Source organism: Mangifera indica, chromosome 13 (genome assembly GCF_011075055.1).
Source record: "Mangifera indica cultivar Alphonso chromosome 13, CATAS_Mindica_2.1, whole genome shotgun sequence".
Classification (NCBI taxonomy): Eukaryota; Viridiplantae; Streptophyta; class Magnoliopsida; order Sapindales; family Anacardiaceae; genus Mangifera; species Mangifera indica.
In genome coordinates this window covers 3,840,149-3,855,521 of record NC_058149.1, presented here as the reverse complement: position 1 = coordinate 3,855,521, position 15,373 = coordinate 3,840,149, and the positions used below count along the sequence as shown (strand labels likewise).

Here is a 15,373-nt window from a genome sequence, read left to right as displayed (position 1 = left end):
ATTATGTAATTGTATGATTTTAAATTGGATATAAGATAACAATAAATCACATAATAATACATTATTATAAGTAGATAAATTAGTATTAATTGTTAATAAATATAATTTTATTTTTTGAATTTTATATTAAACACATATTAATGATTTTAAGTCGTGAAAAATACATTACCTAACACCCCTTTAACACCACCAAACTGAAAAAGTTAACCTTTGTTAATATATTTATTAACTAACAACATTGAATATTAAATTCTACAAAATGAATGCTTATGCCTGTACAATCTCGAGTATTGCAAGGAACCTTAAGCTTTAGCTTCCTGTGAGATGCTGGATCCTGTTTCAATCCTTCTTCCTCCAAAAAATAGCATTCTTTTTTTAAACTTAGTGTAGTCATTTCTTCTCAATTACAAAAAATGAACCACCTGCGATAGAACATGAATTCAAATCAAGCTAAAAAGAATGTGTTGATGCTGGCCATTAAGAAGAGGTGAGCGTGAGAAGAGAAGAAGAAATGAAAAGGGAAAAAATAATGAAAAAAAATCAAATAAAAATATAATCATAATTAATATTTAAAATTAGTTTAAGATATTTTTATAATTTATTAAAATAAAGATAGATTGGTAATTGATATTTGTATTAGATATTAAAGGGAATTTTGTGATTTTACTAAAATGGTAAGCTAGTAATTTACCATAAAACTAAAAGGTTTTTGTTTTCATTAACAAAATTAGTGGATGGGTGGACAAATATATTTTCAAAGTTAAAGGTGGGAAAATGTTAGTTCATCACACTTTGGGCGAGAAGTAAACAGTTGGCCATTTTGAACTTAATAATAGATGAAAACCTTTTGGTTGTAGGAGATTCAAGTAGAGTTAGTTTGAGCTCAAGTTTAAAAAGTGTTTGACTCACCAAAATCGTGAGCATGAAAATATTTGATTCGAATATATTAAATCAATGTCATTTTGATTATGATATATCAAAACTATGTTGTTTTGATAGATTTTTCATTCAACTATCATCAAACTCAAGTTGAAGTTAATTGCCCTCAAACTGACTCCAACTCAAACTAGTTTAAAAGGACTCATCAAACTCTAGTCTCAAGTTGAGCCAAATTTAAATTAACTCAAATTTCAACTCAATTCAATTCAAATCCACCTCTTCTTTCTAGGTTCGTCTTCCAAAGACAATTCAAGTGGTAATATAAGATTCCCTTGGTTATCAAATAACATTAATTCTTGTCAGTAACTTCTTAATTTAATCCCTTAAACCAGGGATGGGATTAGACCCAATAATCTCATTGTACGTAGGATTCATGTTGTGATTGTTTTATACTTGGTATGATTGAGATTATTTACCCCAAATGGGTAGCTTGAGTAGTAAATAAGTGTGATTTCAATCATAAGAGTAAAGTCATTAAACCTTGAGTTTTACCTATTTAGTGTGATTAAATCTACTCCAAAAGGGTATGAATGATAAAATGACCTAAGAGAAGGGTGTAAATTAGGCTTTTAAAACTATTTATACCAATTTAAATAATTAATGCAATTGAGACCACTTAATAAACATTGACTAATTTTTAATGGGATTTATAAAGATGTCTCAATAATTTATTCAAAGAATCAATGTAAATAAAATAACATATAACACAAAATAAAAGGTAAAGGAATTAGAAAAGCAAATATGCGGCATATGGTTGTTCGGTGTAACTCGGTCTATGTCCACTTTTCCAAACTATCTCCCTCGGAATATTCTACTCATTATTTGTTGACAAAATCTTAACCAAGTTTTTCTTTACAATACAAATAGTTTCTAAAGTATTATTAACATTTACAAGCACTAGAATTCAATTTCTCTTACTAGAAATCTCTAGCCTCACTCAGAGTGAATTTTACTATTTTATGTACATATGAATTTATAAGAAGATGAAGTTTAAAACTCTTTAGAAGAGTGTATATGAAAGTTTTAACTTAGTACAATCCAATAAAATTGAATTCAAGAAATATAATATGCAAATGTTTTGATTAGAGAGAAAGATTTGCTAGTGAATAGCTCAAGAAAGTTTTGCTCTCAAATGTATGACAATTTTAGCTTTTAAAAGGGCGTTACCAAGTGAATTTAATTTAGTTTATATAGTGAAAAAATAAGGAAAGTAGCCGTTATTTGTAAAACTAATAATTTTAATTTTTCAAAAAACGTAAAATTTGATTGACCAAATATATTTCAATTAATCAGATGTGATGTGACAGTATCGTGTCTACATGACATGAGCTTTTAAAAATTTTATTGTTCAATTCAGTTGATAGGATTTTTGAAAGCCAAAACATGGCTTCTAGATAATTTGATAACCACATATAAGAAAATTTGGTTGGTTAATTCGATCGATTGATTTTTATTGTTTTTTGCCTCTTGAAGTTTTGAAAAATTAAAGTTTCCCTCTCAAAACTTTGAAAAATGATAATTTAACTCATTTAATAAAAAAAATTTTCAAAATTCAAAACGAACTTTAAGATATGAAATTTTAGTCCACAAAATTTTATAATTTCAAATGAATTATTGAAATTTGATAAAAACTGGTTTAATTCATTAAGTCCGAAAAATGATATTTTAAACCAAAAATTTGAATGATATAAAAACAAAATTTTGAGAGAGCTTTTATGTGTAAATAAATATTCTAATAAAGACTAACTCTTTAAGATTATACACATATCCACATAAACTTTAGCTTTTCTTTAAATCTGCAAGAATTTTTCATTTAAACCTTATCCTTGATTTTAATCTAACTGCTCTTTTAAGTGCATTAGATAATTTTTTATAATCTAAACTCAAATTTATGTAAAGTAACTAGTCTATATACTTTGTGGAATATTAGTTTATTATTATAAAAAATAATAATATAATGATTTTTTGAGTCAACAATACTATTTAACCCAAATAAGAATACTCGTTTTAAAAAAAAAAACAATTGAGACAACGTCAAACAACCTTAATTTGTTATTGTATTTGTATAGAGATTTGTTGGTTTTCGTTGATTAATTCTACATTACACATTAACACACATACGCTCGATCTAAATCATAAGAGATGAATCTGATTGACTTTGAGAGCTTTTCTTTTTCAATTATTTTGACCATATGCTAATGTGATGTTTTGTTTTAATCATTTGGTAAGGTTAGACGGTCTTAGAAGAGCAAGAGAGGCTGGCAATAGATATTAGGTGCCTATTAATATTTTATTATGGGCTATAATCTTTTAATCTTTTATGTAAAAATAGCAATTGGTGGTGTGCAGGTATCTCAGATAGACTTTTGAAATGTAAGGGGATTTTAAATAATTTGTTCATGCATTAGGGGTGCGATAAAAAATCCGAAACCGCAGGGGTCTTGGCAGAGGTTTAAATAATATGCAATGGCTCCAAATCCCTAGTCTCCCGTATTTCAACTGAACTGACTCTCTGTAGCTTGACGGAAGTTTCGCCGTCTTCATTGTGTTACAGTGGCTAAAGCTTGTCTGAGTCACGGTATTTTCGTTGTGACCGCACCTTTTGCAAGTCTCTGTCTTAGTTCGTTTCGTCTCTTCTCGTCTCGGGTGAATCGATCTGCAAAGCCGATCCTCTCTGCCGTAGGTAAAATTTCTGAGTTCCTTTTATTGTGTTGTGTGTGTGTGGATCAAACTAAGTTATTGAAAATGAATGCAAACTAAAATGGAGCTTTATAAAAATATCTTCTGAAATATTTGGGCTGTCCTGTATTTAGGGAAGGTGAAAGCACTTTTTTTTTGGTCGATGACTGGTGTACTGTTATGATGAACGTTTGTTTGTTTTATAGTTATGCTTATATGATTATCATTGTTCTTTTAAGGTTAGGGTTTAGCCTGTGAAGCTCCTATTTTAATTAAATAATTTTATCGGGTACATTTGACAATGAGAGAGAATTTTAACAATTCAAATGGTGAAACCTTGATACTGGTTTTTTATGTTTTTAAAAGCGGGGCTGGTATAGATTTTGATTAGGTGTTAGGAGAAGTGTGAGATACAGTTGGGAACCTATTTTTGTTGCCATACTAAAAGCAAATAATGAATTTTCTTATGCAAAAGGAAATTCTTCTTTCTGATCTGTTTACTTTTACTGGTTTATTTATCTTTATCTATGGTATAAACGTGCCCTTATTTTGCTTAGAACTTAATGTGATCTCTAGATTTTTTATTCCTGCAAAATTTGTGATTTCAAAGTATGGGACGAATGACCGATTGCTTGTGTTTGTTGTGGATTATGTAAATAGTTTGTTCTGAAATACATATTATTAAACTCATCGATAGTAATGATATTTATACATGTGCAAAGACAGTATATCATTGCCATTGTATTTTGAGTGTATTCATATTATTCTGGCAGTATTCTCCAGTTTCAGACTGGGTGCACATATTTTGAGGGATATTGTAATTATCAAAGGAAAATTATTCTGCATGTTTTCAAATAGATGGTCTGAATCAAGTGAAAACATCTGTGATGCAACCCATGGTGTTATGATCAATTGGTTAATTTCAGATGGTATCACTTATTTTTTGTAGTGGCTTCCCATCCTCATGAAAGTTATTCTTTTATTGTTTAATGTGAGACAGAATAGGATATCTTGATTTTGGACCCGTGCACATGTAATTGTTAATTCAAGTTATTTATATATATGTTTGGTTATACTGGGATATTATTTTGGGTATGAGGTTTTTCCTACTTGTTTACTAGCCCTAATAACATCAAACATTTAATACTTATAAGTTATATATCTTTGTTTAAAGTTACAAATGTACTGTGTTTGACTAATTTTTTAAAATAGTAATTCAGTTTATTGAAAAGTACTTGATTTGGAATTTGCAGTTACAATCAACAACAAAAAAAGTTGGGAGCTTCTTCAAGTTTTGCTTGTTTAAGAGAGTGCAACCATTCAAGTTGTCATGGTTGGGTTTAAAAATAGGTATTTGGTAATGGAGGTCTTTTTGGACCCAAATAGAGAGCTTCTTGATGGTGATCCCATTATACTTACCCAATTTAATGTGTCAAAAGCAATCAAAGAGAATATTCTTGTCAACTTTGGAGAGTGTGGTTTAGCTTCTATGCTTGGATCATTCCAAGTCAAGTATGTGAATCACATCACGAAAGTTTGTATCATTAGAGCGTCAAGGGAGGATTACCAGAAAGTTTGGTCTGCAATTACTATGGTTAGAAGTATAGGAAACTGCCCGGTACTATTTAATTTATTAGATCTAAGTGGGAGTATCAAGGCTTGTAAGGATGCCGCCTTGAAGTGTGAGACATTGAAGTATGAACATTACAAGCTTGTAGCAGGAACAAGTCTCTCAGCTGATACTGCTCAGCACATGCAAAATTGTCTTGAGAAGATAAAAATTTTGGAACACTAAAACTACAGATGCATGTCTTCATGGAATTGTGAAGGTAGAATGAAACCCTCAATCATTATTTGTCAATTATGGTATGTGGACAAGGTTGTATGCAAATGCCAGTAGTTTTACATTTTGATTAGGAATTAGTTCCTCAACTTTTGTCACCTGCTTGCTTATCTTAGAACCAAATAATCTTCTCTTTTGCTGAGGATGAAAGGCAGTCATATTCTTTTCTTCTTTAAATCTAATGCATTTGATTGATAAATGGTGGCGCTTCTTTCAATTATATGATTAATTAGTGAGTAACCTGAATAATTTATATATTGAGAGAAAGCATTGCTCTAGTTTGTGGTTGTTTTAAATGTTTTCCTTAGTCACAGTTGAGGTATTAGTATTGCTGAAAGAAGATGTTCTATCCCAGGTCAATAATTTGATGTAGACCTTTATTGTTTCAGAAGTTATACCGAGGATGAGAATAGATGGAGAAATCTTGGTTTGGAGGAAGAGATATGTCGGAACCACTACAAATTTTATTTATTTATTTTCTAATGTTTTCTGTGTATAATATTGATTGGATTGTAGCACTTAAGTAAAGATAAAAAGACTGGACCGTGCCACTTAAAAATAGCAACCATTTTCAAACTGGTTGATCGAGTTGCAAATTCATGCTGTCAAAGCACTGGAGAAGGATTTCCATTCATAGGTTTCCAGTTGAAACAAAGTGCCCGTGTTTGCTGTTTCATCTCTCTAATGAACCTTGCTGCAGTTGGGAATTTCTGAATCAGCATGCAACTTACAAAACTTTTTGTTGCATAGTCAGTAGCTCAACTGGAAGCTAGCTGAATAATGGTATTAATTTTCAAACTACAGGTTTCAATTATATGTATATTTTGAATGTTTAGTTTTTATCGAAGTATTTGCATGAATGTGCCTTTTTTCTGTATAATTGCTGTTTTTGCATGTTCAACATTGGAATCAGAATGTTTCTGAGTCTGGGTAGTTTTTAAATGAAGCAATTAGAAGCAAAGCAGCAGTACCTCTAAGAGAAGCAAGAAAAAGGCCAGAAATTCCTTGAACCTTCTTGTTCCACTTCAGAGTGTAACAAACTGCAGAGAGGAGCATGGCCGATAAATGGTAATAATAAGAAGACTTCTTTTCAGCTTACCTCATATAACACTACCCAGGTTCAAAAACATTCAGACTCCAATTTTTTCTGGTAATCTGATTTATATATAAATCACTGCTTTGTGTATGGTACAATTGAGTTGAAAAGTTTACATAATGTTTCCTTTTATATAATTCCATTTGAATTTAATATTTATTAAAAATACATTTGTAAATCTAAAATTTCATCAGGTAAAATCAAAGAATCATTCATTTGATTTAAAAGTAATTAAAATACATATTTAATATTGAGTGGTGCATTAACTATAATCATAAGGGTGAATTTGATTTGAGTTGATTCAAGTTTATGTTGTTATTTGGTTTGGTTTGGTTTGAATTCTCTTGTTACGTCGATGTGACACTGAAAATCACATTGTGGATAATTCTCTTTTTTAATTGTGATGATACTCTTTGTTTGAGCTCGGCAAGAGGGTTTTCAATTCACATGATATCAGCATAAATTGAGGGAGCAAGTTGCCTCCCCGTTCAAAAATAAGGGACAAAATGGTACATTCACTTAGTATAACTTCATGCATTTGTCGTCTCCATTCACTCCTGTTACTCCTCTCAATTAAACCTTTCATCATGCTTATGAAAAGTCAAATCAATTAACTTCGCTAGCCTGAATACGTAGAAACTGACCGTCTAGCGTACGCTTTTCCTACAAGAAAGAGCACATTTTCTACGAGAGCAACATTGCCCATTTTGATTTCATAACTGAAAATATAATTAAGTCTATCCTGGTATAATTTAATATTATTTTATTTTTAATTTAAAAACAATCAATCATATAATAACATATATAAATATATATATATTTATTTATATATTGAAAATTATTATGTATAATTTATTGTTTCTATAATCACTTGTCATTTAGGGGTAATTAATTAAAATAGGTAAAGGGTTGTTGTTTATATGTTTTTAAGCTAACATTTATCCCTTTTACATTTATAATCAAATGGTAAATTTTGTACATATTTTACCCCTAAATTAAAATAACAAAATAACAATGCCAAAAAGGGAAATCTCAAAGCTGAGAGCAGAAATTGCAAACCACTAGCGACTATCCTTGAAGTAAGAGCCTCGGCCAAGCAGCAAAATTTTGGGAAGTGGCAAGACATTGACAAAGGCTTCAAAGGTAAGTTAGAATTTGTTATTTTGTAGATTTGAGTTTATATTTATTTTAACCGAACAGTTAGAAAAACCCATTATGGGTATTGTTTGTTGAGTATAGTTTGATTGATTCAAATAAGATTAGATAAAACATGTGTCGATTGTGATGGTTTCCACAATGGTTAAGGTTTTAAATTCAAACCCTAAATCAACTATTTTGGTATGATTTTTTATATTTGATTGTTAATGGTAGATGTAGTTAATTGGAGTTGTAATTTGACCGTTAATAGTATGACATAGAAGTTTGAAAGTGTAGCATGGACAGAACAAAAATTGGGCTAAAATCGTTCAAATTTACAAGGAACTGCTTAATATCAAGTAAACCTTGCAACATCGCAATGGACTATTGCAAACCCGGTAAACCGTACAAATCGCTCAACATGGGTATTGCGCAATGTCCCGCATACCTCACAAACCATGCAATATCGCACAAACCACACAACATCTATATTACACAATGTCTTGCAGACCTTGCAAATCGCACAATATCACGCAAATTGCACAATATGGATATTGCGTAATGTCTTGTAAACCCCACAAACCACACAATATCGCTCAAACCGCACAAAGGACACTGTTCATAGAATGTAATGTGTGCTTGCACTTGTAAATTTTAATTAGTTTAATTATTTAATGAATAGAAATTTACATTTTAAAAATTTGTTTTTGCATAAATTTCCGATTGATGAATAGGTAGGGGAGAGGCGATTCCATGACGTTTATGATTTCAAAGTTGCGATCAATGTTTGTAGTCATAAAGACATGGTGAAACATATAAGGGCAAAGCTAAATTTAGCTTAGAAGATGTTGTTTAGACAAACATACTTTGGACACTTTTTAAATTTTGAAATACATGGATAAAACTCGACCTTATTATATAGTGTACTCTTTTGACAAGGAATAAATGTGAGTTGGGAAACATGTTTTGGTTTAGATTAAATAGGGTCGACTGTACATTTAACTCAATTGAGTTTGCTATGATGGTTGGGCTGAGGTTTAGTAGGGAGGTGGATGTAACTGAATACATAACAATGGACTCATCAAATTTTAGAGAGAAGTATTTCCCAGGTCCCAAATCTATGAGTCATGGTGTTTTCAGTAAAACTTTAATGTCTAAATCATAGGGAAACGATGATGAAGATGTAGTCAAAGTGGTTGTATTGTGTTTGATACATTATGCATTATTGAGAGCAAATAATTGAAAAGTGGTATCAAAACATATATTGTAGTTAGTTGATGATTGGGATGTGTTCAATAGATTTCCATAAGGGACTACAGTTTGGAAGTTAACAACTAAGTCAATGAGTCGGGCGATAGAGAAGAGATATAAAGATATTATGAATGATCATCGAACATACAATTTGCATATCTTAGTGCAACATTATAGGTTAATGTGATATATAGTGACATTTCATGTAACTTTAGAAATAAATATTATGTTATATTGCTTTTACATTTTTTGATTAATTATGTACTTTATTTCACAACATTTTTTATGGGATGTAGTTATGAATATATGAGACTCTCAGTAGCTTAAAGGGTTTCACGATTTACAAGTCCAAAGACAAGATCCCCCAAATGTTGAAATAGAAGTGTCTTGATCGCTTAGGGTGGGATCTTGTTTACAACATATTCGAAGCTTTTTAAGTACGTTGTGTCTAATAATTTATATTGAATATAAAAAACCAATAAATTTATTATAACTTACAAATTGTCACATTTATTATAATGTTGTCACTCTTGTGTTGATTTCATCTTCCAAGGAAAGGCATTCGGTATGGTATAAAGAGATCTTGGAATCCATGGGGTTACGTAGAAGAATTTGCAATGATCGTAACACTATTCCATTTATTAGTGCAATCCAGTCTCCTCACTATACACAACAAAACACACTTGTACACAGTCTAGTCATGTTTGGATGGACTATCCCACTAGTTGACAGGTTAGAGAATCAATCCACACATGACAATATTATAATTATGATATTCATATTTGTATCATACAAAGAGAATGATAATATAATTAAAGGATAATTAGTATTAATATATAACTTAGCAGATTGTGTTGATAATGTATTATAGATTTAAATAATTGAAGAGAAAATGAAAGAAGTGCACATGAGATTAAAAACAAATGAAGAGAGATAGAAAAGTAAAAACAATAGACTATAGAATAAAGAAGTGAAACATATCAAATTGATAATTTGAAGGCAAAGAGTGAGGGGCTATTTATACTATATTTACACCACCCCACAACTAATTAAGAACAATCGCATGAGATAAATGTACATAACTCATGGTGGAAACTCAAGAATTTACTACCCACATTAGAAGAGGGTAGGTTAGCATCATTTCATTGGTGGGAAAATCAACCACGTGCTATAACAGTCCCAAAATATTAAATATTTCTTAACCTATTGTTAGACCAAATATACATTGGCCTAAAGACAAAGATAATCCAATTATATATTAAAAAAGTTGGTCAAATGTTCTACTAACTTTTTTTATGATATGGTTGGACAAATTCTTCAAGATGCCTTATAAACCAAGTATATATTTAAAAGTTGTCTAAATAAGCTATTTAGGAAAGATTGTAAAGCTTTCTCTTAAAAAGATTGGTCGGAACTTTTATAAGATATAACATGACGAATTCTTTCTCAACACTATTAATTAACTCTTGTAAAATAAACTTAGCTTATAGGGTGTCTAAGAAGGATTCGTTTAATTATATTTTATAAAGTTAGTTGAATCTTTTGTTTGATCATTATTCAATCACTTTCTAAGATATACTTAGACAAGATCATGTGTTTAGGCTAATCCCTCGATTTTCTATTTGAATTCTACTACAAAGGATGAAAAAAAAAAACCCTGAGAATTTTTTGCCTAAAAAAAACCTTGAATCCTATTTGTTAACACTTCGGATCCGCTAGCACAATTCATTAACACTTCTACTTCAAAGAATAATTTTTAACAATAAACTATGTGAATATACTTTTATTATATAATTTGAGTACATAAATGATATATTATTATATAATTAAATGATTTAAAATAAAAAATAAAAAATAAAATAATATCGAATCACATAATAATACATAATTATATACTAAAAATATATATATATATATAAAATATTACTCAATTACTTAATATAATTTTTGTGAATTTAAATTTAAATAATAAATATTATTAAGACAAATGAGATAAAAAAATAAATAAATCCACGTTGAAAACGCAAAACCCTAAAATCCCTCGTGCGGCCAAAGCGGAGCAGCCAATAAGCCACGAACTCCAGGACATAACCGTCAATTTAACAAATAATTAGTGGCTTTCTCGTAATTTCACTTTCAAGGGACTCCCTCGTTTCTTAACCTCACTGAACCGTGACGCTATCTCCCCACACCCATTCAATTGAAATCGTCACCTAAGACAATTCAGCTCCTTTAAATTCCGCGTGTGAGCCGTCACGCTCTACTTGCTGTCACCTAATCGCTGCTCCACTTCCACCTCCACCTCAACCTTGGTAGCACAGACTCTTACAAATATCTTTTCCGGCTCGTTTCGCCTCATCTCGTCTCGTCTTGGCTGAATCGGTCTGGAAAGCTGCTCTTCTTCATTGTAAGTCAAACCCTGTGCTCGTCTTATCGTTTTGGAGCTTTTAGTTTCGAAAGTATTTCTAAAAATTTTGTTTCTTTTTACCTCTTTTTAGCTTCGCAGAGTGTGTTATTCTCGTTTCTGAGTTGAGATGAGCAGCAGTCCGGCGCCGTTTTCGGATATTGGCAAGAAAGCCAAAGGTAAATTCTATTTTGTAGATCTTACTGAGTTCTTGCGAATGATTGTGAACGACAATGAAGTTTTGTAAAATTTGTTTCGACATTGTGAAGGTCGTTTGTAATTAGGCGAAGGTGAAGGAATTTTCATTTTGACGTAAAATGACAAGTCGTATGCTATTATAATGAACTTTTTTGTTTATTTTGGGGTTATGTTTAGCTGCTGTTTTTAGGTTTTAAGGTTTAGCGTGTGAAGCTCCTGTTTAGATTAGGTAATTTTGAAAATAAGAGACCGGTAAAAACACATCTTTCTCATCTGTTTACTTGTTTGTGGTTTTATTTAAGTTAGAAGGTGATTGAACCCTGGAAGGTTTGCAATATTGCTTGTGTTTGTTGTGGAATATGTTATCATTTTGTTCTGAAATATATATTATTAAATTCCCGGAAAGTGACAACATTTATATTGATAGAAAGACTCATCATTGACATTATACTTGAAGGTATTCAGGATACTCTTGGAGTAGTCTTTAGTTTCAGGCTGGTCACGCTGAGGGATATTGGGGTTCTTAAAAAAATAGATGGTGTAATTTCATTGAAAACATTTGTGATGCAATCCATAGTGTTATAATCAATTGCGTGATTTCAGACAGAGTCACTGGCCTGTCATGCTACACTGTTAGTTGTGGTGGCTTCCAAACCACATGAAGGCTATTCTTTTATTGTTTAATGTCATACAGAGTAGGAGGTCTTGAAATTTTACTCGTATGCTTGTTTATATCAATTCCAGTTATTCATCTGTTTCATTATCATATGCAGACCTCTTGAACAAAGATTATACTTTTGACCACAAGTTTACCTTGTCATTGCCAACAACTACAGGACTGGTATATCCTACTTTAACTTTCATGTTTAAGTTATACCTTTTGGACTGTGACGTTATATTGTCTGTTTGCACTCTTTGAGTGAACCACTTGATAACTTCCCCAAATATATTAAGGAAAAATTATTCCTATAGTAATCTCAATAACTAGAGCCACTTTTTATTATTGTGATTAGAAGCTCAAGTACCTTGGCAGGTTTGAATAGAGCAAGTAATTTGTAGCTCAATTCTCTCTCCTCTGTGTGTCTGTGTCGTTAAGCTGCAGTTGGTTACCATTTGATTACTCTGCTTCTGGCCATGTTTCTGCCTTCTGAACTAATGCAATTGGCATCTTTGCCCCTTGCATCCACAGTTGCATATTTAAAAGTTTTGTGCAGTGTAAGAGGGAGGAAAATTAATTAATTATATTAATTCTCGTGAAGATAACTTAAGCATTTTGTTGATCCTCAATTCACTTTTGCTGTATTTATATTTATCTATATTTTTAAAATGAAAACCCTTAAATGTGGAAGTCTCGTCAATTTAGTAACTAATATATGTATGGTACCAAGGATGTGTATTGTGCTTATATCCTCAATGCATGTTTATTTTATTTAGAAGCGGTTATACACTCTTGAAATGCTCAGTTAATTATTCTTGATATATTTGTTTTTTTAGAAAACAGTATTTAAATAATTGGGTTGAGATGCCATCTAACTCTCACATTTATATAATTCTTTTTGTAGGGACTTACAGCTACTGGTTTGAAGAAGGACCAATTTTTCACTGGTGACATTAATAGTGTGTACAAGGGCGAAAATACTATTGTGGATGTAAAAGTTGATACATATTCTAATGTAAGAGAATATTTTGTCTCTACAACCTATTTTTCTCACTTATCCATTATATATAATAATCGAGATTTGATGCATATTCATGCTTTTATTTTAGTGATGCGCTGTTAGCTCTTAGTTATTTAGCGACAGCCCATGAGTCTCTGTTGTATATTCTCAATAACCTTCACATGTTTTTTTAAATTTACATTTTTGTAGGTATCAACAAAAGTGACTCTGATTGGTATCTTGCCATCTACCAAAGCAGCATTTAGCTTCAAAATACCAGATCACAAGTCTGGCAAGGTGAGTGCAGTTTTAATTCTACTTTCAAAGAAGACAATTGTAAGGTTCATATAATAAATATTTTATGGATTGTATGTATTTTTTCATAGTCACCATATTTCATATTATCTTGGCAACAATCTTTAATCTCTGTATGGTTCAGTCTCAGACCTGGAAAGTTTCTTAAGTACTTGTAGTTTTGAATTTGGTTGGTGGTAGACATTGAGGATTTGAAAATGAAGATACTGCTAGAAAAAGTCTGGAGGGAACAACTGGTTGATTGTATCTCCATACTTTAATTGAGGGCTTATTTTTAGCTGGTGTGTTGTCTTCAATGATAAATGTTAAATGTTTGATATTCAGTTTTCCTTTCAGATCTTATAAAAGGGAAAAAAGCCTTTCAGGTTTCGTAGAGTTTTTCTTGAGGTGTGGTCCAATCAATGCCAATTGTCCATGAATCTGCTGATCTTAAGATTTGAATTGGTGTGCATCCACATTGCCAGTTGCAATATATGTTGGCTCCTGTTTACCTACTATAGTTATAATGTCCATTGTCCCGATGTTTGTTCTTCTGATATAGTGAAAAATTAATAAGGAATGTGGAAGTGTCCAGTGAAAGTTTATCTTTTATGATGTGTGGAGTGTGGTTGTACAAAACCCTGCTTCTTGGTTATTATGTGTTGGTTCAAATTAATTTTACCTGAATAAAGATTTTCTTGGCTTATAGTTTGTGCATGAAATATTTATTTTTAATTTCACAGCACTTATGTTTCTATTTGTTTTTTAGCTGGCTTGTTACAGAACATATTATGTCAGAAGTAGTCTTTCTGAATGCCAAAAGAGTTACTGACTATTTTATTCCATCACTTCCCAGTTGGACGTGCAGTACCTTCATCCTCATGCTGCCATTGATTCTAGTATTGGCCTGAATCCAACTCCTCTTTTGGAGCTATCTGCAGGAATTGGAAGCAAAGAACTGGTTGTGGGTGGTGAAGTTAGTTTTGATACTGGTTCTGCTACATTCACCAAGTACAATGCCGGGATTGGCTTGAACAAGCCTGATTTTTCTGCTTCACTTATACTGTAAGTTTATCTGTGGAAAATATATTTATAAATTTTCTTTGCTATGTTTGTTTCCCTGTATTTAGAAGTTATTTAAAATGAATGAATATTCTCATTTACATTGTAGTTTTGTCAGACTTTTATTGAATGACTAGATTGATGTACTTGTGCTAAATAGCTTTGCTATGGGTCATTTGTTTTATCCAGTTGTTTCACTCATTATCTCTTCTTATTTATTGTTTTTCATATCCATGTCTTGCTTCTAAAGTTTGTGATTTGTGTTTTTCTATGTAGGGCGGATAAAGGAAAGTCACTTAAAGCATCTTATGTGCATGCTGTGAATCCATTCACTTCAGTTGCTGCTGAAATGACTCATAGGTTTTCTACCTATGAAAACAGTTTCACCATTGGAAGTGCTCATGTTGTAGATCCGTTGACAATTTTAAAAACGAGATTGTCTGATGGTGGAAAGGTTGCACTGCTATGCCAGCGAGAATGGCGACCTAAGTCACTGGTAACTGTTTCAGCGGAATATGACTCAAAGACCATTAATGCTGCCCCTAAGTTGGGTCTTGCTCTTGCTCTTAAGCCTTGACTTGGAACGAACTTTGCCCCATTCTACAACTTAAATTAATTCAATACTTTGAACTTGTTACATATTTGTTCTTTCATTTTCAAATACCCAAGGAGGGTTATGCTTTACAGATTTCATACTTGAAAACTGAAAGATCTAGCGATGCCTTGATGGAACATTCTTGAGCATGGGTAGGGAAACTGAACCCAGTTTTGGAAAATTTGATAAAAATAACAGCAGTACATTTTTGTTGCTA

General features: G+C 31.5%; 2 protein-coding genes across 4 annotated transcripts; both read left to right on the top strand.

Moving 5' to 3' along the window:
• Nucleotides 1-3,415: 3,415 nt before the first annotated feature.
• LOC123194126 (probable ribonuclease P/MRP protein subunit POP5) lies at nt 3,416-6,321 on the top strand. Of its 2 annotated transcripts, none has more exons than XM_044607284.1 (3): nt 3,416-3,618; nt 4,872-5,447; nt 5,851-6,321. In XM_044607284.1, the coding sequence occupies exon 2, from the start codon at nt 4,949-4,951 to the stop codon at nt 5,411-5,413; it is 465 nt and encodes a 154-aa protein (XP_044463219.1). In that variant the 5' UTR covers nt 3,416-3,618; nt 4,872-4,948; the 3' UTR covers nt 5,414-5,447; nt 5,851-6,321. The 2 variants fall into 2 exon arrangements, with proteins under 2 accessions (XP_044463219.1, XP_044463220.1); XM_044607285.1 differs by having other exon boundaries at nt 5,817-6,321.
• A 4,846-nt stretch (nt 6,322-11,167) lies between these two features.
• Nucleotides 11,168-15,373, top strand: LOC123195354 (mitochondrial outer membrane protein porin 4). Of its 2 annotated transcripts, none has more exons than XM_044609058.1 (7): nt 11,168-11,352; nt 11,452-11,528; nt 12,321-12,388; nt 13,110-13,220; nt 13,416-13,502; nt 14,356-14,564; nt 14,838-15,373. In XM_044609058.1, the coding sequence occupies exons 2-7, from the start codon at nt 11,480-11,482 to the stop codon at nt 15,136-15,138; spliced, it is 825 nt and encodes a 274-aa protein (XP_044464993.1). In that variant the 5' UTR covers nt 11,168-11,352; nt 11,452-11,479; the 3' UTR covers nt 15,139-15,373. The 2 variants fall into 2 exon arrangements, with proteins under 2 accessions (XP_044464993.1, XP_044464991.1); XM_044609056.1 differs by having other exon boundaries at nt 11,169-11,352; nt 11,444-11,528.